Raw genomic sequence first — 24858 nt, 5'->3', positions numbered from 1 at the left:
CCATCTGTGAATCCTAAGCGGACATTAACATGTCCGCTATTCTCGCTGCTTCTGCTTCTCGTCTCACAGTCACACCACTGCGTCCACTATTTTCATTTACAACGGGAATAATCCTGAATACTATTGTATTTGTATATATTATTAGTATTACAACAAATATTTGTGTATATTGTATTCATATTTAAAAAAATACATGTACATATATTACAAATATAAATATCAAGTATAGGCCTGCATATATTTAGCATGAATTTAGGGCCTACTTTTTTCCATTAACTATTTTATAGACGTATGTGTAATGTTGAATAAAAACGCATGTAGGTAAAACGTTATTTTACCTACAATTTATCAATTAAATAGGAAAGTGCAGAGATTTTTAATTAAAGGTTAGGGCGATTTTAGTGGGGCAGAAGCAATTGGTTTCTGCTCAGCACCCCTGAAATAATTATTGTTATAAACAATAATTATATATTTCTAAAATGTTAAAAAAAATCGATATCAACCTCCATGATATCCGTCTTTCCCTGAGAAGCCACTAAACCATTGTAGATGTGTGCATGTAATTTCTCTCTCTCTCTCTCTCTCTCTCTCTCTCTCTCTCTCTCTCTCTCTCTCTCTCTCTCTCTCTCTCTCTCTCTCTCTCTCTCTCTCTCTCTCTCTCTCTCTCTCTCTCTCTCTCTCTCTCTCTCTCTCTCTCTCTCTAATGCACACATCTAAAATCCATTACAATAAATAAAAACATCATGCACCAATACCTTTTTCCTTATAGCCTATTTGTTTGTAATATTTGTAAAGCCTATTTCCAGGACTAACTTCAGCAGGAGGTAGATATTTCTCGTCGTCCAGTGATAAGACAAATCCAGGCAAATAAGAACAACGTGTTTTATTTATTAAAAGAAAATGAACTGCGGATATATACTTTATCCTTTGGTCGGATACACACTCTCCTCCAACACTCACAAATCCAACCATTTGATTAATACGTCAAGTCAACTTCCGCTCGGAAATACTGAATTATATTATACTATAGGCAGTCCATGTATGCAGGAGTCCTTTAAAAAGCCACACATGTCCACAATGACATTAGGAATATAGGTCCACTATTAGAAACAGTTATTCCCCAGTGCGTTGCCATGGGAATACGCGTAATCCGTGTAACGCTGCACGTGTGTCGTGAGAGCAAGAAGAGAGCAGGAGCGCTACCAGGCTCGGATGCCCGGCATGTTCCCCGGGCCAGGTGGGACGCCCGAGCCCTGGGAAGACTGCTGCTGGGGCGGTGCGGCGAGGTTCCCCAGATTCACATTCATAAACGCATTAGCGGTGGGGCTGGTTGTGGGCAGAGAGGCCAAATTGGAGTAGGTGCAGGAGTACGTGTTGGGGTAGACCGAGTTCCCGTAACTGTACGCTGGGTAACTGCTGTAGCTATACGGGGTCGGAGCTCCCACCGTGTACGAAGTGTTATAATTCGGGGATCCGGTCAGACACGGTCTCCCGTCGCGGACCAGCACCGGGACGGCCACCCTCCTGGGCGGAGGTGGGTGGTGGTGGTGATGGTGGTGGTGATGATGCCCCGCCATCTCAAGGCTCTTATCCTGTCGCTGCCGTTTGCATTTGTACCTCCTGTTCTGGAACCAGATCTTCACCTGCGTGGAGGTGAGTTTGAGCGAGCTGGCCAGGTGCTCCCTCTCCGGGGCGGACAGGTAGCGCTGCTGCTTGAAGCGCCTCTCCAGCTCGAACACCTGCGACTGGGAGAACAGCACCCGCGGTTTCCTCCGGGTCCGGGTCTGTTTGGCCGGTTTGTCCGACTCTAGGTCCTCACACCCGCCTTGGTCGCAGCTCTCTGGAGGAAGTACAAAACGAGAGGAGACGCTTAGTTCCACAACACAGCTATTACAAGGCTTGGTAGGCCATCAATAATTCAGTGTTGAACATGCAGCGTGCAACAAATATGCAATATACGCAACAAGTAGAAATATCGTCATCGATTGGGATTTTCTTTCTAGATAACAGGCTACGGTATTATCTATCGGCTATTCATAGTGTACCGATTTTAAATCAAATCAAAGCACACAAGCAATAGGCGGCATATAATTTAAATAAAACCTGAAGACCCCAATATTACAGCAGAGTTGGATGGCATACATGCCTCACGATTTTAATAGGATGCGGTAAAATAATAAATGCCTTACTAGAATGGAGATCCCCTCGTTCGGCCTCACGCGGGATGTTCGCCTCGTGGCCCCCCTGCACAGCGCTCGTGAACATCTCCCTCGGTAAGCCCGACTCCGCCAACCGCTCCTGGATCTCCAGCGTGCTCAGGTACGACGACATCCGTTCCTCGCTCTCGGACTGTTCGGAGCCGGGACTCGGGCTGTCCCGACCGGCCAACATGCATGCAGGGGGCGAGTGGGGGAGAAAATATTTTTGGAGCGCGCAGCCTAGTTGCGAATGTTGCGAATTGGAAAACCCGAGGCGCGATATGAGCAGCTGATGCTGCTGTGTCTGCTGCTGTAGCTCCTGCCTCAGAATGTCCTTCACAGAAAAAGGCGTGGTGGATGCTGTTATGACCGGGCTGGGAAGCATTGTTGTCACGCAAAAAACTTGGGGAAAGTAGTGCGTAAGGGGTGGATATATAGCGGATATCGACGAATATCTAGAGAGGGCAGATATCTAGACACCGAAAACCCGTTTAACAAGAGAACAGATCCGATTTTAGGCTGCAGTTGTTTGCCTCCGCGTAGATCCGTGGTGAAGAGGTAAACAATCCGTGCGTTAAGTGGACGCGCAATGCCTGTTTTCCATGTAGACCGAGGAGGACTTGCTTTCGTCCACATATGACTTCTCTCTCTCTCTCTCTCTCTCGGTCAGGTCTACAGCTGGAGGGCTGAGGGATACGCCGTTCCTGTTTGGTTGGCCATGAGAGAGAAAGAGAGAGAGTCGTAGACAGATAGAGAGAGAGAGAAGAGAGAGGGGGGAGGTCTGTTGCCCCTTTTATTGTCGTTGTGTTGTAAGGGAGGGGTCCCTTTCGTCCTGGGTTTATCGATATTTTCACAGTCCTCTCTTGATATTCATCTTTCACGGAAAAAAATTAAACAATAAAGGACTCGACACGCTCTTTATTCCAAGCGAGGTAAGTTTTTATTATTATTTTCTTATAAAATATAATCAGAATACTAAAAACGAAGAAGAATACACTCATGAGTCCTCATCTAGTCCATATTGGTACAGTAAGTTGTCGTCGGAGAAGAACGCATCCATTATAAATCTTATCGGTTTAGGAGGATTTAGCCCCCGCAGCTATCGCAATTCTCCCCATCATCACATAAGCGTTTTGAGATTACACACACAGGCCTATCCGGGTTCCGGCCATCCCAGGATAAGATAGCTCCAATGTGTGGGAGCGAGTGCCGAGATTTTAGGCCGCAGGAGATTGATCCCGCGGAAAGGTAGGCCTAGGCTATTTTTTCTGTCAAGTAACTATGCCAAAATTACGATCAAGCAACGCAAAACAGCACTAGGCCGTGAGAATAGGTTCGCTTGCACAAGATAATAGATAATGACGTTAACATCAAGTCTACTAATTTAATGAATAGTATTAGTTTTGGGGAGTTGGGCGCGTATGGTAGGGCCTACTTTTAGGCTAGTTAATATAATTCCCATTAATTAGCCTACACAAAATAACTTGATAAGAATTGGAGTAAATTAGAGCTGGAGCCTAATTTACATTATAATAATACAAACTGATAAATAATAACAGGGTTATATTTAAAGGATAGTATTGATAATTATATCAATAACAATAATAACAACAATAATTGTAATAATCGTTAATAAAACTGACCAATTATTTTCTCTTCACATTTGTACTCAAATGTCTCTCACCTATTCAGGTGAAGATTAATACGGAAGCAGTCAATTTACTTTGATATAATTTACAATCTATTAAATGCATAATCTTCATTAACAGCATCAAAAATATAAAAAAGGTCAAAGGGTAAACGGGCAAAAGAAATGTGACACTTTTCCCCCTGGTCGCCTATCCGGGGCCAAGTGCAGGCGCCAGGGATGAGAGCTCTCAGCCTAACCCAGAGGAGAGGTAGAGATAGAGGGGAAGATAGAAGGAGAGAGACAGGGAGAGAGAGAGAGAGAGAGAGAGAGAGAGAGAGAGAGAGAGAGAGAGAGAGAGAGAGAGAGAGAGAGAGAGAGAGAGAGAGAGAGAGAGAGAGAGAGAGAGAGAGAGAGAGAGAGAGAGAGAGAGAGAGAGAGGGCATTACCTCTCTCTCTGTTTAGATTAGGGCGCAGTGTCTTAGCTTCAGGATCCTGCACCACTTAAAACCTTAATTCAAGTGGTGACAAGAGACCGGGTGGAATGTAATTTGGTTTAGTTTAGTAAATTAGACCATTTCGTTTACTAGGCTTAAATATTTGGGTTAGAGCGCATTGGGAGATGTTATGGCCTCGGATGTCCACAGTCCAGTGAATCAAACCTAAAGCCCCGTGTAGGAGCATTGAATACATTGAATTCAATATAACATTGAATCAGTACAAATTATTTAATTTGATTCCGATTTATTTAGGACCAACTGAAATAATTTAATTATTTATATATATATATATATATATATATATATATATATATATATATATATATATATATATATATATATATATATATATATATATAATTCAATTATTTCAGTAAATATATTTATTTATTTATTTTTAAACAAACCTAAAAGTCTTCCATTTCTGAAGACATGCGTTTCTCAAGTTTATATTTATGACAATTTATTCTTTATTCTAATATCGAGGCTATGCGTTAGGAGGAGATAAAATGTGACGAAGCATTTTGACAAGAATTCGAGAACCAATGATTATCGTAACATTTTTTACCGCAAGCTAAAAAGCGGCGGATGTTTTCATGCGCATCTCACAGACGCAACACACACACACATGCACAAACGCACACACACACACACACACACACACACACACACACACACACACACACACACACACACACACACACACACACACGCACTCACACACACACACACACACACACACACACACACACACACACACACACACACGCACACACGCACACACACACACACACACACACACACACACACACACACACACACACACACACACACACACACACACACACACACACACACGCACACACGCACACACACACACGCACACACACACACACTCACACACAGCGTCCTAGTCCTGGCCCAGTGAGGGTTATTGTGGACTGACCATCCACACGCCTTGATGTGTGCGTGACGAGAAGTGACCAAACGCGGAGTTGAAGGCGGAAGAACCTGCTTCCGGTCTTTAACAAACCCCAGCCTTCGCACCGAGTGTCAAGGACCTGCTGGTGCTGAAAGCGCCCGTCCAATACATCAACTTTACTCCAGAAGCATCACCAGAGAGGCTACTGTGTGTGTGTGTGTGTGTGTGTGTGTGTGTGTGTGTGTGTGTGTGTGTGTGTGTGTGTGTGTGTGTGTGTGTGTGTGTGTGTGTGTGTGTGTGTGTGTGTGTGTGTGTGTGTGCGTGTGTGCGTTTGAGCCTGCCCGCGTCTATGCACGCATATTGTTTATGTGTGCGCGCATGTGTGTATTTGTGCGTGTCCTTTTCATATAATACAACAATGACAATGTGTCGATTTTAGACTATTACGGAAACAGCCCAATGATATTACTTTTGTCGAAAAGAAACAAAACACACATTTTAACTTTCTCGTTAATTTCTCTTCTCCCAGTTGCACTACTTTTTTGGAGCCAGTAACGTGCCAGGCAATGTTGAACATGTTTGTTCTTGCTCCGCTCTCTCTTTGTCAGACTTACTTCATTGTAGGGCTCACGTTTGAAGTAGTTGGTTCACTACATAGTGTGTGTGTGTGTGTGTGTGTGTGTGTGTGTGTGTGTGTGTGTGTGTGTGTGTGTGTGTGTGTGTGTGTGTGTGTGTGTGTGTGTGTGTGTGTGTGTGTGTGTGTGTGTGTGTCTGCGTGTGTCTGTGTGTGTGTGTTTAGTAGTCCTATCACCGATTATATCAGAGAAAGACCCCCATCACATCCCACTTGGCAAACAAACAAAACACGGACTGAGGACATTTGGAGAAATTAAGGCTTTGTTAGGGCAATTTATGTAATGGCTATGTGAAGTCTTCCGCTTATCTGACAGATAAGAGGCAGTTGGATATTTTAGTTTATTAATAAAAAATAAAAATAAGGAAAATAAATGTGTACCTAATTATGTGTATTCAATTGTTCCATTATACCTTTGGACTTCTAAGACTTACAATGCGATAAGTTATATAATCAAAAGATGGCTTATCATTTATTAGATTTGTTTTGATTTTCAATTTGCAATTGTCGCTCACACATTCAACGGGCATCATCTATTATTGTCTATCAAACATATATTAATCATTACACCAGCCTTGACTGCACCATACAAGTTTTTGTTTTATTATTTTTTACATCATCAAACAAGACAAAATACTTCCATCACCAACAACGCCAAACTGTAAACGCGAATAGCTTATAGCTCCTCTGTTGTTCCCGGAAAAGCAGACGAAGACCTTATCAGCAGACGCTGAGAGGGGTGGGCTCACAGCCGGGCTCTGGCTCATGCTATTGTACCCTTGCCTCGCTCCCGATTGACGAATGACAGCTTCTCTCCCTGTAGGAAATGAGGAAGGCTGGAATGGGAGCACAGAGGTGGGAATGTTCAACACAACCTTCGTGGCGTTCTGACTCAACACTCCGGGTTGGGACTTCCAACGAAACTTGGAAGACCTACAGTGGCACCAATTCATTATGGTGAAGTCTTAAGAGTTCACTCATGTTCAACAGTGGAGCATCTTCATAAGGAGGAGCATGAGTCTCCAGGAATAGGCTGTCTGTGTACAAACATACAGGAGCATGTGGACAACGTGGAGGTCCGGCCAGCCGAAATGTTCTGAGTCGAAACCCCAATGTCTGCAGCCTCCCCGGGCCGTCAGATGCCTCCCCTATACCTGCTCATCAAGGACATGTATCCCTAAATAAGGACTGGATTATCAAACAGAACAGGGGCTGCAAGCAGCAGGCCGGTCCCAGACGGGGGAAGCAAGGTCAGGCCCGTCTGACTCCCTGCGCCCCTCGACCTCCCGGGGGGCTCATAAATTAGCGGCTGTAATTCTCTCCCAGACGGCCTTGTCCCGGCAGGTGTGTGTTTGTATACATGAACGCTAACAGGGGGATGTGAGGGGTGGTAACGTCTGTGATCTACGGCGTTGGGAATGCCGTTTGGAGGAGGAAACGTGTAACCTAAATATTCTTATCCTCTCTGTGGCCGAGCGGGGCTAGGTCGATAAAGATACTGTGGACGCTTTGGGCTGAGCAGGAAGCCCGGGAACTAGGGTCCTTGTGCCACCCTCCAAACCGTTGGACTCTGTTTGGCAGTGTGTTAAAGGAGCTAACATGTAAAAGAAAAGCCCATTGAAGTGGCCTATTATGTTGAGCTTGTAACTGGCAAGTAGGGCGGTCGGATTAACATAACTGTGCCTCTTTGGAAAGGCGGTATTGTTGTGAAACTGAAATGAAGTGTCTTGAGATTAGATAGAACAGATTATGAGTGAGTTTAGTTAAGTTTGATAGTGAGGTAGTTAGGATAGTTTGATTGTTGATTGCAGTTTGATGGTTAGCTTCTTTGGTATTCAGTGAGGTCATTATACGAGCCCTGGCAGTTAGCTAGTGTTGCTTCAAGCTACTCGGGTTCTCTTATTTCAAACAGAGTTGTTTCAGACAAACCGTTTGTTGGCTCTGTCGTGAGAAAACAGCAGACGCATGTGCCTGCTTTGTTTACAGTGTGGTGCTTGACTCATTTCCCTAACAAGTTCAGCTAACACTGATCAGTGTCATATCAGAGGGCAGGCTAGGCATAGCATCCCAGCGTAGACCTACACGCTCGCTGCCGAGAACATGTCAGACCTTGGTTCTCCTTCCCGTCGTCCCACCGCACGCCTTTGGACAGCCTTTAAAACAGACACTGGAGGCACAGGGTTAACCAAGGCAGCCCTCTCGTCAGCCCTTATGTTTAGACCTGTTTGTGTCAACTATTCATGGAGACATAAAGAGAACGGAGAGGGTGAAAATTCAGACGCAAGCCTTTCACTTCCTCCCTTTGTTTCACAGCATTCATATCTGTATAGACCTGAAGTCTGGAAGCCAGAGCTGGCCAAAAATGCCTGCACATCAATCAGTTATAGTAGAAGGGCTCAAGACGATGTGTTTGGTTCCACCCATTTCATCCCATTTTCTCAAGTACAGGCCTTGTCTGCTGAAGGAATTAGCAGACAAGGTAATTAGTGTCAAACAGGTTAATACAACTGCTTACACTTGTTACAATGTTTGGCCGGGTGGAAACACGCTACCAATAAAACTGCATCATAATAACTGTATTATTATGTAACTGAGTATTATTTTGCAAATAACATGTCTCCCATTCAGTTTGTTCCTTCTATCAGTGTACAATTTACAAACAGGTATGCAGTTCGCATAGACATAAACTCTCTTAGATCTTGAGGTATTGGCCCATACATGTGGAGGTATAGCTTTCCTGTCATTTCCTGTCATTAAATCATTCAAATCTTTGCAATTGTGGTTTCCCTGTTTAACTGTGTAGTCTTGCCTAGGCCTAAAACAGACGTGCATCGCCATGTCGCTCAAAGCACCACACAGATCCTGCTCATACAGTGCAGGAATCAAACCCGCCCTATACCTAGATCAAAAAGACATGCCAAGAAGCATGCCATGTTACCACAGGGAATGCACACCAACACCCTCCTTCCCGGAATAAGGCCAGACATGCAGCGAGGCCTAACTCATGCATGGTGTCTCTGCCGCTGCATGCGTGCGCCATCAGTCACGGGCAGCATGCAGGCGGGCGGGAGGGGTCCTTTGACTCCATGTTGTTGCTGTGTCTGGGGCCTTGTTAGAGAATTGATGACACTGTCTTTGAAAAACAAACAGGGCGGCAAGTTAAAAGCTGGTCACTCAACGGGGAGCCGTGACCCACGGAGACTTCAGGGGCGCACTGGAGGGCGGAGGTGTACCGCAACAAGCAACCAACACACGGCGAGCTGGGCTCCTTTTGGAATGTCCTGGAGAGTGTGTGTGTGCACACGCGGCTGTTTGTGTTTCAGTGATAGCACCGGCGGAATGCGACCAGCTTGTGTCTGAATGTGCCTTTGTGTGTTTTGGGTGTCAACACTGCAACAGGACCAACGAGAACATGGCGGCCAAAAGTGAAAAAATCGAATTAAAACAGTTTTCTTTATGAAAGAAACTTTGTTGGCCTGATATTCGTTTTTTTTTTTTTTTTTTAATGAGCGCCAAAGCAAATGTTTCCACATATCAATGTCAGACACAACGGATGAGAAGATGCCCCTCTGAATATTTGGCTGAGTGACTCTCTGAACGTGACACTCTGCCTCTCGCTGTGGGGAGTGTCTCGCCGGGGGCCGTGCCTGTCAGCTCCCACCTCTGACTCATGCTTCTCAGCGGGGCCCAAGTCGACGGCCCCCCTCAGGGGCCAGCCAGTACATCACATGCACGGCAAAACCCGGCCAGGGGCCCCCGAGAGAGAGCCCTTGTTCTGGGAGCTCAAATCCCATAATTGCAGAGCTGACAGTGATAGCTAGCGTACGAGACACCCTCACCTGGTCGGGAGGAATGAAAACATCCACTGTCACTGGGGGGGTGAGGAGACCAGGCAGGAGGCGCTGGCAGCAGGTATGGGACCATCTGTGGAGGAAGCGAAGGGGGGAGGGGCTGAACGGGAAACGCAGTGCGAGTAGTGTGTGGTACAGTAAAAGACTCCGCGACCCCCCAGTCCACGTGTACAGCGTCAAGCCTCAGCCCAGATTTATCGTACGTTGTCCATTTAACACGCGTCTCAAACCAGGGCAGCGAGCGAGACATGAGGGGCGCTCAGAGACAACCGTAAACACACAGCGCCGTGTTTCCAGCCGGAGGTTTAGAGATCGGACGAGGAAACCGGCTTTCAGGGCGGGGGAAACGGGGTGTGGGGCGGCCTTCATTTATCAACCTCTTCAGTCGCTGCAGACAGCTGTTAGGAGAGAGCGCCTTGTGGCCTGTGTGTTTACACGTTACGGCTCAGCCCAAGGCCTCCAGGACCGCAGGGGACATGGAGCTCTGGGCTCATTTCCTATATCCTACATGGAAATACTCTAATAGCGATTACATGGAAATACTCGCTCTTACCCTGATCTTGTTCAGGGTCATAGCGTTTTTTCTTGGTTTTAAGCCATCTGAAGATGGGATGCGATGTAGGCCTAGCATGTAGGCCTATTCATCTTCGCCTCTCCAACTTAAACTTGAAGGGGGTTGAACAATCCAGATATATTAGGGAATATACACTAATTACTCTTACTAATGCGTCGCCAACAGCTAGATTGACATATTTTGTTTAGAGGAGCACCCCAGGGCAGATACGTAACGCAGTAAAGCTGTCATTTCTCAGTCCCAGGGCCTGGAAAGCTGTGAGAAAAATCCACAGCTTTTTTGCATTAACGGAGGGGGTTAGGTCATGGGTCTACAGCACCACCTTGTGGCCAGAAAACAAATATGTGTTGTTATTTTCTCCTGTATGCTCGCCCCCTTTCGTTATTAACGGGGCATGTGTATGCATATTTGTCAATCACTAAGCGGGGTCTCTATTGGTCATCAGCCCGGGACTATTGCGTATTATCGCTCTTTGACCTCTATGTGATCCCCTTTAGGATTGGTTTAACTGATTTCCTTGACGCTCATTGGTTTATTTGATCACGCCCATTTCGCCTTTCCCAAATCCTAGGTGAAGGGAAAGTCCATCTCTTTCATCCCGTGAACATCTCCTGAATTTCCTACCTTCTCCCGTCTGACAATATTCTCTGATATTGAATAATGTCGGTGTTCCGCGACGTCACCCAGGCGGTCCCCGTTGCTGTCTTCAAACTATCTCAAGATTTCAATAATGACCAGGATCCCAACAAGGTGAACCTCGGAGTGGGAGGTAATATAACGATTACTGTGATTGCACTGTGCACTACTCTCACGATTATTAAAATGCTAAGAGTCCAACAATAAATCGAGTATCCAAATCTGAACCTTAATTAATAGCGTTGTACTGGTCTATCTAATAATAGAATAGCAGGCTTGATGCGTCTAATGGGTGCATGTGTGGCCGTAGACTGAGACTAAACAACCCAGTCTGTTTAATTGTATCACTCCACTGAACGATACAGAGAAGCAGTGTAATGATGCCCTGCTCGTTATTTACTTACTAACGTCTTTTAATTAGTTGTTACAGCACAAAGCACTTGCTGGATTAACATTCTTCTTAAAAGGCAACGCTAGTCTGCAACTTGACTATGTTTTAGCCTTGGGACAAATGGAATGTCGCTGTCTGTTACGTGTGTGGGTCGTAACACTGTCTTTAAGTCGTTTTCGAGGCATTATGCCAATTATTATGGCTTTTATTTTGAAAAGTATTGAGGCGTTCTTGTAGAGTTGCGAAACAAGAATTGAATTGTAGCCTATATGATGGGCTCTCCGTGGGCATGACGAGGCTCGCCTTAACCGAGTTATTACACGATTAGTACAGCAGGCATAATCCCCTGCTGTCAGCAGACACAGATGGCCAATGGCTACCCTGCTTACAAAAGTAGGCCACAGTTATTTAGTGTAAGGGCAGAGTTTTTAGGGAGAAAATAAAGCCTTCTTCCAGTTCCAGGAATACATCTATATGTTTTTAAACCCCTGAGACATTGATGCGAAATAATTGCGTCTATGTAACTGTTTATCAGCAGCTGTGGTGGGGATATGGCTATAACATAGTAGTGTATTTCTATAATCTTTGATTTTATTACGACTTTGAAGTTAAAGTTGTCTCCCAACTATTAAACCGACTATATTACGTGTCCAAAATGTTACACATGAAAATAAATATCAGGACAAAAAAAACAAAACACTTGGTCACTATTTCTATGGATATTCGTCACATTTTCTACTTTAACCCACTGGGATTACCCTTATATTTACCTGAACTCGCCACCAGGGAGCGGTATTGTGCTGGTTAAAGACCACATGCTCATGATGTACAGGGTGTCGTTGCCCGTTGTAATATCGATCCTCTGGTTGTCAGCCTACAGGACGGACGAGGGGCTGCCCTGGGTTCTGCCCGTGGTGAAGAAGGTGGAGAAGGTGATCGCCCACGATGACCGCCTGAACCACGAGTACCTGCCCATCCTGGGTCTGCCCCAGTTCAGGTCCTGGGCGTCTAAGATCGCGCTGGGCGCCGCTAGCCCTGCGGTCCAGGAGGACAGGGTGAGTCAATGCCCCCCCTTAATGACATAATGCACACATCAAATGACCTACTTCTTTAACATTCAGCAGAGGGGTTTCACAGGGGGGGCTGTATGACACACAATCAATATAGAATGACCAAGGGTGCCGATCATATTTCTGAGTATTTTTACCTATTTTACAGAGCCCCACATCCACAAATGCAGCCCCATTCAATCTCTGAAAATAGGCTTAGAGTTTTAGCGGTCCAATCGTATATATGCAACGGTTCAGACCACTGAGCAGGTTAAACATGCCCGGTGTTGTGTTTATGAGGGAATTCTGATCTGCGGCCATGAGTTTCCTTCACAAACTTCAAAAACAAGTTTCCAATAAACATGAAGGGCAAGGTAGCGACCAGAACCCGAGGTTAGCAGATGTCTTTCACAGTGCATTATAATCCAGGGCCGAGTGTTAGAGCTGGTTCTGGAGGATGGAGAGGGACCTGCAGAGGCTATGGCGCCACTGGTCCAATGTTGTACCAGTGACCTCCTGCTGGTCAAGCATTGATCTACGCCCTCTCTTCACCCTCCTGCCAGGTGGGAGCAGTGCAGTGTCTGGGGGGGACGGGGGCTCTGAAGATAGGAGCCGAGTTCCTCCGGCGCTTCCACAACGGCAGCAACAACACCAAGACACCCGTCTACGTGTCCGCACCTACCTGGGGTAGGTGCTCACTCACTCACTCACTCACTCACTCACTCACTCACTCACTCACTCACTCACTCACTCACTCACTCACTCACTCACTCACTCACTCACTCACTCACTCACTCACTCACTCACTCACTCTCTGTCCTCACTCACTCACTTACTCACTCACTCACTCACTCACTCACTCTCTGTCCTCACTCACTCACTCACTCACTCACTCACTCACTCACTCACTCACTCACTCACTCACTCACTCACTCACTCACTCAGCACTGGTTTGAGTTAGATCTACTGTCTTTATGTTCAGGATGGTGTTAGTTAGATTTACATTTATACTTGAAGTTGGGCTGTTTTTAATCGGATACGTCTTCTGTTTAGAAAACCACAACGCGGTGTTCGTCAGCGCCGGCTTTGAGGACGTGCGTTCCTACAAGTACTGGGATGCCCAGAACAGAGGCTTGGATCTGGCTGGTTACCTTGGTGACCTGGAGGTGAGTCACATGGTCGTCAATCCCATCTCACTCTATTCAAAACATAAAGCCATTCTACGTCATCAGCACACGCACATGATGGAGACAACAAGCAGATACACGACCCAGGAGACCCTGAGGTCGGAGACAGACAGACGAGGACAGGAACAGAATCAATATAGCGACTAAAAACAACTTTCACCTAGTCCTGTTCTTGACATAACTTCAAAAAGTTAGTGAGTGCTACTTATACCTCCCAGTAATTAACTTCTCTCCTTTGGTTTCTCCTTTTGTTTCTCCTGTCTCCCTCCCTCTCCTTCTTTGATTCTTCCTTTCCACCTTTCTTTGGGTCTAGACGTGCCCAGAGCACTCCATCTTTGTTCTGCATGCATGTGCCCACAACCCCACCGGCACCGACCCCACGCAGGAGCAGTGGATGAAGATCGCTGAGGTCATGATGGTACGGCCCACGCACACACTCACCCACACGCACACACCCGCACGCACACACCCACACGCACACACCCGCATGCACACACCCGCACACACACACCCGCACGCACACACCTGCACGCACACACCCGCACGCACACACCCGCATGCACACACCCGCACGCACACACCCGCACGCACACACCTGCACGCACACACCCGCACGCACACACCCGCACGCACACTGACTAACCGCACACACACCCACGCAAGCACGCACACACCCGCACGCACACACATGGACACACGCACGCACTCACCCACACGCACACACACCTCATGCACACTGACTAACCCCACACACACACATGCATGCACACAAGCACGCATGCATGCACGCACACCCGTGCACGCACACGTGCACACTGTAAAGACCCCTGTACAGGATGCTGCTGTTCAAAGGAAAAGAGGGAGCATTGAGATGTATCAAGCAGTGGAAGGAGGTGGGCGGGGCCCTCACCTGGAGGTGGGAGGGGCCCTCACCTGGAGGTGGGTGGGGCCCTCACCTTGAAATGTATCTAGCAGTGGAAGGAGGTGGGAGGGGCCCTCACCTGGAGGTGGGAGGGGCCCTCACCTGGAGGTGGGTGGGGCCCTCACCTGGAGGTGGGTGGGGCCCTCACCTGGAGGTGGGTGGGGCCCTCACCTTGTGTTTCTCTCCAGAGGAGAAGGTGGGTGGGGCCCTCACCTGGAGGTGGGTGGGGCCCTCACCTGGAGGTGGGTGGGGCCCTCACCTGGAGGTGGGTGGGGCCCTCACCTTGTGTTTCTCTCCAGAGGAGGAGGCTCTTCGTGTTCTTCGACTCGGCCTACCAGGGGTTCGCCTCAGGCGACCTGGACAAGGACGCCTGGGCCATCCGCTACTTCGTCTCCATGGGCTTTGAGATGTTCTGCGCTCAGTCCTTCTCCAAGAACTTTGGCCTCTACAGTAAGACACACGGAGAACTCGCTCACACAGTCTCTCTCCCAGAGTGACTTCGCTCTGTGAAACTGGGCAGCAATGTTATGAATCGCTCCCTGAACAGCTATTGGTCCTTGGTCGACTAAACCAATGAATGTGCACCACATTTCGTTGCACATTGCTGAATGTTTCAGAACGTAACGACAACAACAAACCCTATGCGTCTGTATAAAGGGGGGTTCAAGGGTCAAACGGGGCCCCTTTCAGCCTCCTTTGCGGTCTCCCTTCAGACGAGCGCGTGGGCAACCTGACCATCGTGGCTCGCGACCCTGACAACCTGCAGCGCGTCCTGTCCCAGATGGAGAAGATCGTGCGGACCACCTGGTCCAACCCTCCGTCCCAGGGCGCCCGCCTGGTCGCCATCACGCTCAGCGACCCGGGGCTCTTCGAGGACTGGTGAGCGCCGCGGTCTAACTCCCAGCCCGTTCCCTGTTCAAAGAGGTCTCTGGGAGGTCTAACTCCCAGCCCGTTCCCTGTTCAAAGAGGTCTCTGGGAGGTCTAACTCCCAGCCCGTTCCCTGTTCAAAAGAACTCTGGGAAAAGGCCGGCTTTGTTGAAAAAGGCTTGTCTTTAATTAAATGAACTGGGTTGGATTTTAATGATTCTAGGATTTGCATTTGGCAAGTTTGAAATTAATTTGGCAGGATTATAATCAATACCCGGGCAGTCATCCAGACACGCGTCTTGCCTGCTGACTCGTTGATTTGATTTTTTGATTTGGAACCTGGCGGGATTGGAATAGGTCCGGCAGGACTCTGATGAATCGGACAGGAATCCAATAACTGCCTGCACCCGATCTGCACGTCATCAGTACACACCCTTGTGACAAACTGTGTGTGCGTGTGCGTGTGCGTGTGCGTGTGCGTGTGCGCGCTGTTCCGTGCGGATCCAGGAAGGCCAACGTGAAGACCATGGCGGACCGGGTTCTGCTGATGCGGGCCCAGCTTCAGGCTAAGCTGCAGGCCCTGAGGACCCCGGGGACCTGGGGCCACATCACCCAGCAGATCGGCATGTTCAGCTTCACCGGCCTCAACCGTGAGTGGTGGATGGTGGATGGATGCTATAGGGACCGACATTCGATTGAACGAAAATATTGAAAACAATGGATGATAAAACAGAGAGGGACTCTGACTGGTTCCTGCTGATATCGCTCATACTCTCATTGAAAGAGGATTGAGATCAACATACTATAAACCTTGTGGAGCGCTGAAGCACACCTGGACAGACGGCGGGCTGTCACAGCTGCTGTTGGCCCTCAGCCTGTGATGATGTCCCAGTACAAAACACACAGAGCCAACAAAACTAGCACCATGAAATATATTATCCACAATATTCACCAGTTTAACAACTTAAACGCCAAAAATAAAGATTTTATGTCCCAATAAAACAAAACTAAAAATAACTGGTTGCAATAACCGCCAGGGGATTTCATAACGGCTTGTCTAGTACTTTGAGCTGTCAAGAGTCAATGTAGTAAACCACCAGAGCCAAAACACACACTGCCACACCTTTGTGTGTCTGTGTGTGTGTCTGTGTGTGTGTTTATGTCTGCTTGTTCTAGAAAGTCACTAAGAATTGTTTAATCATTAACATAATGATCAATGACAAACTTGTATTATTACTCATGAAACCGTCTCTCTCACTCACTCTCTCTCTCTCACTCTCTCTCTCTCTCTCACTCTCTCTCTCTCACTCACTCACTCACTCACTCACTCACTCACTCACTCACTCACTCACTCACTCACTCTATCTCCCTCACTCTATCTCACTCCCTCACTCTATCTCACTCACTCACTCTATCTCACTCACTCACTCTATCTCCCTCACTCACTCTATCTCACTCTATCTCACTCCCTCACTCTATCTCACTCCCTCACTCTATCTCACTCACTCACTCTATCTCACTCCCTCTATCTCACTCCCTCACTCTATCTCCCTCACTCACTCTATCTCACTCCCTCACTCTATCTCACTCTATCTCACTCACTCACTCTATCTCACTCACTCTATCTCACTCACTCACTCTATCTCCCTCACTCTATCTCACTCACTCACTCTATCTCACTCACTCTATCTCCCTCACTCTATCTCCCTCACTCACTCTATCTCACTCTATCTCACTCACTCTATCTCCCTCACTCTATCTCACTCACTCACTCTATCTCACTCACTCTATCTCACTCACTCTATCTCCCTCACTCTATCTCCCTCACTCACTCTATCTCACTCTATCTCACTCACTCTATCTCACTCACTCACTCTATCTCACTCACTCTATCTCCCTCACTCTATCTCCCTCACTCTATCTCACTCACTCTATCTCCCTCACTCTATCTCCCTCACTCACTCTATCTCACTCTATCTCACTCTATCTCACTCACTCACTCTATCTCACTCCCTCACTCTATCTCACTCACTCCCTCTATCTCCCTCTATCTCTGTCCTCCCTTCTCCCTCTGCAGCCAAACAGGTGGAGTACATGGTCAAGGAGAGGCACGTGTACCTTATGGCCAGCGGCCGCATCAACATGTGCGGCCTGACCACCAAGAACATTGACTATGTGGCCCAGTCCATCCACGCCACGGTCACCAGCGTCCAGTAGAGGTTCTGCTCACCGGGGGGGGGGGGGGGGGGGGGGGCATAAGTTCATTTTATGCCCCGGCGCTTTTTACTAGGATTTCAACTTGTATTTGCTATCAGCACACACTACTTCCCCACCGTTTGATCCGCCACTCCGGTCCATTCCCAGAGGAGTTGACGGGCTCATTGGTGCTTACCTTAGAATTTAATTAGGTTTTTAATCTCTTAACACACACCCAAACACGCACACACCAAAGCACATCACAGAGAAGTGTGTCATCTCCAGGCAATATGTTGAACATCATGGCTGAATTAACTTGTATACTTATTCATCGCCGGAGAACAAACCGGGTGTTCAGCTTTGGCCGAACACATCTCAGCTGTGGAGTTGGATTGGGAGTTTGAAGGAAGAATTAAAAATGGACTTGATCATGGGTTGCCATGACCTAGCTGTTGAGCAATTGATCAAATCGGTAACACTAGATTATTATTGTTGTTTATTGTTTCTTGAATGGATCCCCATTAGCCGATGCCGAGGCGGGAGCTAGTTTATTATTAAATACAATGTTGATGTACTTTATTGTTTATATACTGTAATTTATCCAGCAGATGTTATTATCTCAGGTGTGGGCTCCAGTATGCCTGTATTGGGACCACGTTCTTGAGCAGGATATCTGTGTGCTAATGATGCTAACAGCGCGTGACTTCAGGTTGGGACTTAAAACCTCAGCTACCATTTTGGGGCAGCTTGTCTGTGTCTGTGTCTACTGCTAAATGTCCCTGGCAGCGCCTGCCTAGTCAAGGTACAGCAGGGTTGGTATTTAAGTTGCACAGCACTAATCGTGTATAAAGAGTGCATAAAGTGTCTGTATAACCAACTGGGTATGGCATCATGCCGTGACTCCCAGATTGGGAACCCAGAACCCTGTAATGTGAAATAATGAAGAACTTCAGAATAAATGCTTTGTAAGTCGTTTTTCTTTCATGTCTTCGTTAACGCTGGAATTTGGTGTAGAGGTGAAGATGAATAAATGCATTACAAATTACATGCAAAACACCAAGCAGTCATTTAAATATTTTTATTTAACATATTATCGTCCATCTAGAATAAAGAGATGTACTTCATCTGTTGGTATATATTATATTAATTTATATATCTGAACAGCTCTCGTTTTTACAAAATAATCTGTCATCCTTCCGGCCTTCGTCCATACATAGAAAAGATTTTCCCGCCAAAACATGAAAAGCTTCCCCTGCCTTTCAGCTCACTACAAATTGTGCTTCGAATTTATTCGCTCGGCAGTTGGTTCAAAACGTTTCCTGTACGGCATGGAGTGACGTAAACTACTGAACAGAGGCAGTCGTTCATCCGTTTTCTTTTTTCCTAGCTTTCACCGGGATAGCGTGGTGTGTTTCAGCTCAAGGGGTCAGTTCGTTGACGTCGGTGTGTGTGTCATATTGCACCCCTTTATCACTCCAGAAGCGTTATCTGCCCTGCATTGCACAAGGCCAGAGATAGGCGTACACAAACCGTAGCCGATGTACCCCCCCGCTCCCTTATGCTGTAGAATACCACTGATAAACGATTGAACTGGCTCAAAGATCAACTCTGACGCAATGGCTTAAAATCTCTCGGAAATAAATATAGACTGTATATACCGTTACTATAATACCTAGTACTATCTGGCTATTGGGCACCGTAAGCATAAATAGCAACCATTCAATAACAACGAGTACCTTTGTTCCTATACGCTCTCTTTGTCCCTACTGGGCTTCCTTATCTGTCCTCTAGTTAAACTATCGACCTATTAAACACTAGTACTTCGCTTCCCTCTCTTCCTATTAGGAGTAATCTTCTCCTCATGGTATTAGAATCCTCTGCGGAATTCATTTAATTCCTTTCTCCACACCTTGTTCTGTTTTTTAGAGGTGTGGGGGGCTGGAGACTAGAGGGGGAAGTGTGTGTTTAATGTTACCATCATGCTACGGCCCCCTGCATTAGCATGCAGCGCTACACAGAGACACGGGGATAGCAGAGGTGTTGGACCTAATGCAGGCAGCATGCAGGGAGAGTCTGCCTGTACGTCCCTTAATCCCCCATGGTTCTTCTTATACCCGTAGCCGTGGTGACCAGACACCCCAGTGGCTGTAGCTTATTGGCTCGTCGTGTCTGTGCTTTAGTGATCTCATCGCCCCTCGTGGGGGGAGTACGGCCCGCCTCGTCTGGGAGCCAGCGGGTGGGGCTGGGGTGATGAGCGAGTACGCACATGGCGCTGGGTGGATCAGAGAGGGGGGGGGAGCAGCCAGAGCAAAGGTCCCCATGGGTTCGGGGTCTGGCAACGTGTATGGATTCATACATCGACGTGTTTCTTTGGAATGAATCTTCATGACACGTTAAGTGGCATGCATTGGCCCTTGATTCATGTCCTTGTGTGTCTGCAGAGTGACAACAGTTTATACGGACAAATAGGCGTAAAATAACTAAGATTCAGATTTGATGTGGTAGATATTGCTTATTTCAAATTAACAATCATATTCGGATAACGATTTTCTTTTAACAAAAAAATAAAATAAAATCAGTATTGCACTTTATCTTTCGATTTTATGTTTTGATTTTCTGCAGAGAGCACCTTTGGCAAGTGGTGAGAAATCTATGGCTTTTAAAGTTTAATACAAAATAATATATGGAGGAGTTTTCATTTATTGGTTTAATAATGCCATGGCTACCTTATTGTGTCTCTGGCAGTGGTTTGTAATCTTTGATAGCACTGGTAAGCTTTCCGTTGCAACTAGATTTTGCAATGGTAGTAACAATGTAATTATCATAAAGTATCTGTAAATGTTAAGCTCCTTAAATTACCCATAAGGTCTCCATGGGCTACACATTAATAAATATATATATCTCTCAGGACTGATAATATCTATTTTACTGTCTCCTGTAATAAATGTTCACAGGAGCTGAGGTGAAGTGTAGCTTATCTACTGGTTGTTTTGTATGTGCTGGTAGATTTGGAGCTTAAAGCACAAAGCATTCAGTGCCTTTTATATCCTATTTCAAGTTTAACAAGGCATTAGAAGTACAAAGTTCCATAAAAGTGGGACTGGACTTCTACAGTGTAACCTGACCAGTAACAACTGTCAGTGTTTGCGTAAGAAACTCTTTGCTTGGTAGAGATTGTTTCAGTGTGTGATCGTTCCTCAAAGTAAGGGAAAAGTGCTATAAAATAAAATAAGCCCTTTACCTTTCCTGAACCCCAGGGCTATTCGAGGTTCCAAAGGGTCAGATCTGCTTCATGCATACAAACAAATAGCTATTGAGATCTCTGGTCTGTCCCCGTCCCATGTGCGCCCCCTATTGGCCGTTGGTCGTCCCGGAGATGTGGTTTAAAGTTCATAGGGGGGGACCTGAGTGTTACCACTGCAGCTACACTGGGTCAGGGCTTAGGATCGATGGATACAAATGTACTCCTCCTTCTCTCCTGCCTCTGGATGTAGCATTGTAGCGTTGTTAGCGCTGATGCTAGCACTCTGCTAGCTCTTCACCGGCGCCGGTTCCGAGCCCTCCTCCTCCAGATTTCTGTCTCCGTCGTAGGATTTCTTCCTCGCCTTGTTACCTAGGATACCACAAGCAGAACCGACCTTCAAAAAAAATTGGAAAAACAATCTTGCCTGTCCTCAAGTTGTTCGATTTTATATCAGCTGCGGGCCAACCTAGAGTATCTCACACTTAGATTTCATTCTGGCGCAAGCAATTCAAACACTTTCAATGAATGTCATTGGAGTCCTGCAAGGTCATACTGGGTTATTGTTTGAATCATCCACAACATCTGCAGTGGAGTGTGTTCACTGACTGGGGAGGGAGACGGAATGTAGACTTGTTGCTAAGATACCTGGTGGCGATGTCAGATGGGGAAACTTGGGGTACAGCTGTGTGTATGTGTTTGTGTGTGAATATGACTGTGTGTGTGTGTGTGTGTGTGTGTGTGTGTGTGTGTGTGTGTGTGTGACTATGACTGTGTGTGTGTGTGTGTGTGTGTGTGTGTGTGTGTGTGTGTGTGAGACTATGCCTGTGTGTGTGTGTGTGCGTGTGTGTATGTGAGACTATGCCTGTGTGTGTGTGTGACTATGCCTGTGTGTGTGTGTGTGTGTGTGTGTGTGTGTGTGTGTGTGTGTGTGTGTGTGACTGACTGACTGACTGTGTGTGTGTGTGTGTGTGAGTGTGTGTGTGTGTGTGTGTGTGTGTGTGTGTGTGTGTGACTGACTGACTGACTGACTGTGTGTGTGTGTGTGTGTGTGTGTGTGTGTGTGTGTGTGTGTGACTGACTGTGTGTGTGTGTGTGTGTGTGTGTGTGTGTGTGTGTGTGTGTGTGTGTGTGTGTGTGTGTGTGTGTGTGTGTGTGTGTGTGTGTGTGTGTGTGTGTGTGTGTGTGTGTGACTGACTGTGTGTGTGTGTGTGTGTGGGTGGGTTGACGCACTAGCTCTGACAGATCTCCCCACTCACTTATCTTGCGCAGGAGCTTCTTCCCGACGGTCTCTTCGGAGCTGGAGAGAGAGAAGGAGCTGATGCAGGGCGAGGTGTCTGTCCAGAGAGACAAGGACACGCATTAGGCCGAGCGGATGGCCCTGATCTGTCCCCACACACTGGATCCAATCACATCCCAGAATCCAGACGGTTTCATTTACAGTGGACGTCTCCGCTCCTCAAAATTAGTCCTCTTTCCTCATCAACATCTCCCTGAAATCAAGAGGTGGTGGTGGTGGTTGTGTGTGTGTGTGTGTGTGTGTGTGTGTGTGTGTGTGTGTGTGTGTGTGTGTGTGTGTGTGTGTGTGTGTGTGTGTGTGTGTGTGTGTGTGTGTGTGTGTGTGTGTGTGTGTGTGTAGGTGTGTGTGTGTGTGTGTGTAGGTGTGTGTGTGTGTGTGTGTGGATGTGTGTGTGTGTGTGTGTGTGTGTGTGTGTGTGTGTGTGTGTGTAGGTGTGTGTGTGTGTGTGTGTGTGTGTGTGTGTGTGTGTGTGTGTGTGTGTGTGTGTGTGTGTGTGGATGTGTGTGTGTGTGTGTGTGTGTGTGTGTGTGTGTGTGTGTGTGTGTGTGTGTGTGTCTCCCCTGCCCTCACCCTGGTCCTGGCTGCTCTCGGGCCGGTCCTCGTGGATGAAGGGGATCTCGTCCATGCGGAGGAACACAGTGTCGTTGGGGCTGCGCTGGCCGTCTGACTTGCTGCCTGTTGGAAGGAGAGCTCGAGGTGATCCTTCAGGCCACGGAGGGAGCGAGCCGGGTGTGTGTGTGCTGCGCGGAATGGGTTTCACTGCGAGGAAATGTCCTCCGTGCACTTGAACATCAAGTACTAGCTGGAGCGCTGTTAAGCAGCGGGCCAGGGCACGGAAGCTCAACCAGAGAGGCTCCCGCTGTGAAGCCTCACCTCTATCTGCTCCTCAAGACCGTTCATCTTATTGTTGTTTGGATACAAAATGATCTGCTAAACGACCGAACTTGACTGACTTGAATAGCGAATAATTAGCACATAATTACAATGACTCATAAACAGCTTCTCAGATATACAAACAAATCATGCAGGAACATGACTCACTGTTTTTGAGAACAAGGGACACTAAGTTCCCGATGTCTTGCAAGGCTTCTATCAAACTCTGGAATGCGCTGCCGCTTGTGAGGCGCCGAAGCACAACAACATCCACTCTTAGACTCAGCTTTAGCTCAACAACATCCACTCTTAGACTCAGCTTTAGCACAACAACATCCACTCTTAGACTCAGCTTTAGCACAACAACATCCACTCTTAGACTCAGCTTTAGCTCAACAACATCCACTCTTAGACTCAGCTTTAGCACAACAACATCCACTCTTAAACTCAGCTTTAGCACAACAACATCCACTCTTAGACTCAGCTTTAGCACAACAACATCCACTCTTAGACTCAGCTTTAGCTCAACAACATCCACTCTTAGACTCAGCTTTAGCTCAACAACATCCACTCTTAGACTCAGCTTTAGCTCAACAACATCCACTCTTAAACTCAGCTTTAGCTCAACAACATCCACTCTTAAACTCAGCTTTAGCACAACAACATCCACTCTTAGACTCAGCTTTAGCACAACAACATCCACTCTTAAACTCAGCTTTAGCACAACAACATCCACTCTTAGACTCAGCTTTAGCACAACAACATCCACTCTTAGACTCAGCTTTAGCACAACAACATCCACTCTTAGACTCAGCTTTAGCTCAGCTTTCCTTTCCTCCTCCTGATTCTACTTGCACTGAGTGTACTATGTCCATATTTTCAGTATTGTCTGATCATGTGTGTGACTGCTATTATATATATAAACATACTATGTATGTACTTTTAGGACATGCACTTTATTTGTATAGTGTCCTTGGGTATTGGAAAGGTGCTTTTAAACTAAAATGTATGATTATTATTAATATCATCAGTGTGAGCAGCCAGCGGTCCGCTCTGGCAGAACGCGTCACTGACTCTGACCCCCCCCCCCCCTCCTGACGTACGGACGATGCGGTTGCGGTGGTTGAGGCGGGCCGTGGTGCGCGGGCCGGCGTGGGGGGGTGCAGGTAGGCCAGGCGGGCCAGGCCCAGACGGGCGTGGGCGTGGGGGGGGGAGGGGCAGGGCGATGCTGTGGGAGCGGGCCTCGGGGACGGGGGGTCTGCCCTTGGCGTCGCAGGGGTCCGGGGACAGGGGGGAGCAGTCCATCCTGCAGGCCGTCAGGGCGTTCTGGTAGTGGCTCCTGGAGATCTGGGGGGGGGGGGGGGAGTGTGTTTAAGTGGAAGAGGCACCCATTGGGAGATTAAGTTTAAAATAAGAATCAGGCAAAGAGCCAAAGTTATTTTGTTGACTTTCTTTGGTTTAATTGTTGCTTATTCCCCCTTTTGCACGTAAAAGCAACTGTTTTAAAGTCTTCAAGCCCTTCATCTGACCGTCTCTGAATGAGTCAAATTAAATCATAAAAATGTATAAGAAAACCTTCTTTCACAAGGATTCTGACTGGTCAAAATAACATTTGTATTGGCCACTGCCATCTGTGAACCGCTAGTTAAATGCATAGATAGTAGAGTGAAAATACGACATGTCCTCAAAGTTCCCTGAGGGGCAGTTTGCATAAGCCAAGTAACAATAAAGACATAAAAATAAAATAAAGAACAACATTTGAAAAAGAGATGAAAATATAATGCATGCAAATGCACAGTTGCAATGTGAAACAGCTGCACACCAGAAAGGCAACCGGGTTTAAACAGCCTCTGCCCGCTCCTATGAAGGCCATGCTTTACCTGGTGAAGG

The 24858-nt window shown here is 47.0% G+C and overlaps 3 protein-coding genes and 1 long non-coding RNA gene across 4 annotated transcripts; 1 reads left to right on the top strand and 3 right to left on the bottom strand.

Moving 5' to 3' along the window:
- Positions 1-868: 868 nt before the first annotated feature.
- Positions 869-2591, bottom strand: nkx2.3 (NK2 homeobox 3). Its single transcript, XM_060072836.1, has 2 exons — positions 2190-2591; positions 869-1840 (listed from the first exon to the last, which is right to left on the bottom strand). The coding sequence occupies exons 1-2, from the start codon at positions 2581-2583 to the stop codon at positions 1200-1202; spliced, it is 1035 nt and encodes a 344-aa protein (XP_059928819.1). The 5' UTR covers positions 2584-2591; the 3' UTR covers positions 869-1199.
- Positions 2592-6461: 3870 nt separating this feature from the next.
- On the bottom strand, positions 6462-12245 carry LOC132472951 (uncharacterized). The gene is made up of 3 exons (XR_009529223.1): positions 12104-12245; positions 9721-9805; positions 6462-6717 (listed from the first exon to the last, which is right to left on the bottom strand). It is a non-coding gene; the product is annotated as an uncharacterized LOC132472951 (long non-coding RNA).
- Positions 10878-18527, top strand: got1 (glutamic-oxaloacetic transaminase 1, soluble). The gene is made up of 9 exons (XM_060072835.1): positions 10878-11075; positions 12207-12388; positions 12946-13069; positions 13436-13548; positions 13883-13987; positions 14791-14941; positions 15205-15370; positions 15866-16008; positions 17436-18527. The coding sequence occupies exons 1-9, from the start codon at positions 10967-10969 to the stop codon at positions 17573-17575; spliced, it is 1233 nt and encodes a 410-aa protein (XP_059928818.1). The 5' UTR covers positions 10878-10966; the 3' UTR covers positions 17576-18527.
- Positions 18528-18618: 91 nt separating this feature from the next.
- LOC132472949 (metal transporter CNNM1) lies at positions 18619-24559 on the bottom strand. The gene is made up of 4 exons (XM_060072837.1): positions 24072-24559; positions 22666-22770; positions 22055-22132; positions 18619-21167 (listed from the first exon to the last, which is right to left on the bottom strand). The coding sequence occupies exons 1-4, from the start codon at positions 24271-24273 to the stop codon at positions 21085-21087; spliced, it is 468 nt and encodes a 155-aa protein (XP_059928820.1). The 5' UTR covers positions 24274-24559; the 3' UTR covers positions 18619-21084.
- Between the last annotated feature and the right edge of the window lie 299 nt (positions 24560-24858).

The sequence above is a fragment of the Gadus macrocephalus genome, chromosome 15, assembly GCF_031168955.1.
Source record: "Gadus macrocephalus chromosome 15, ASM3116895v1".
In the NCBI taxonomy this organism is placed as follows: Eukaryota; Metazoa; Chordata; class Actinopteri; order Gadiformes; family Gadidae; genus Gadus; species Gadus macrocephalus.
The sequence above is the reverse complement of the archived record's forward strand: the minus strand, read 5'-3'. Positions and strand labels throughout refer to the sequence as shown.

Coding starts and splice junctions, on each gene's coding strand:
- nkx2.3 (XM_060072836.1), bottom strand. CDS start 2,583: ATGCTTCCCAGCCCGGTCATAACAGCATCCACCACGCCTTTTTCTGTG. Junction 1,841..2,189: donor ACGAGGGGATCTCCATTCTA/GTAAGGCATTTA, acceptor TACTTCCTCCAG/AGAGCTGCGACCAAGGCGGG.
- got1 (XM_060072835.1), top strand. CDS start 10,967: ATGTCGGTGTTCCGCGACGTCACCCAGGCGGTCCCCGTTGCTGTCTTC. Junction 13,549..13,882: donor GTTACCTTGGTGACCTGGAG/GTGAGTCACATG, acceptor CTTTGGGTCTAG/ACGTGCCCAGAGCACTCCAT. Junction 13,988..14,790: donor AGATCGCTGAGGTCATGATG/GTACGGCCCACG, acceptor GTTTCTCTCCAG/AGGAGGAGGCTCTTCGTGTT.
- LOC132472949 (XM_060072837.1), bottom strand. CDS start 24,273: ATGGACTGCTCCCCCCTGTCCCCGGACCCCTGCGACGCCAAGGGCAGA. Junction 22,771..24,071: donor CCACCGCAACCGCATCGTCC/GTACGTCAGGAG, acceptor TCCTTCCAACAG/GCAGCAAGTCAGACGGCCAG. Junction 22,133..22,665: donor CGAGAGCAGCCAGGACCAGG/GTGAGGGCAGGG, acceptor CTCTCTGGACAG/ACACCTCGCCCTGCATCAGC.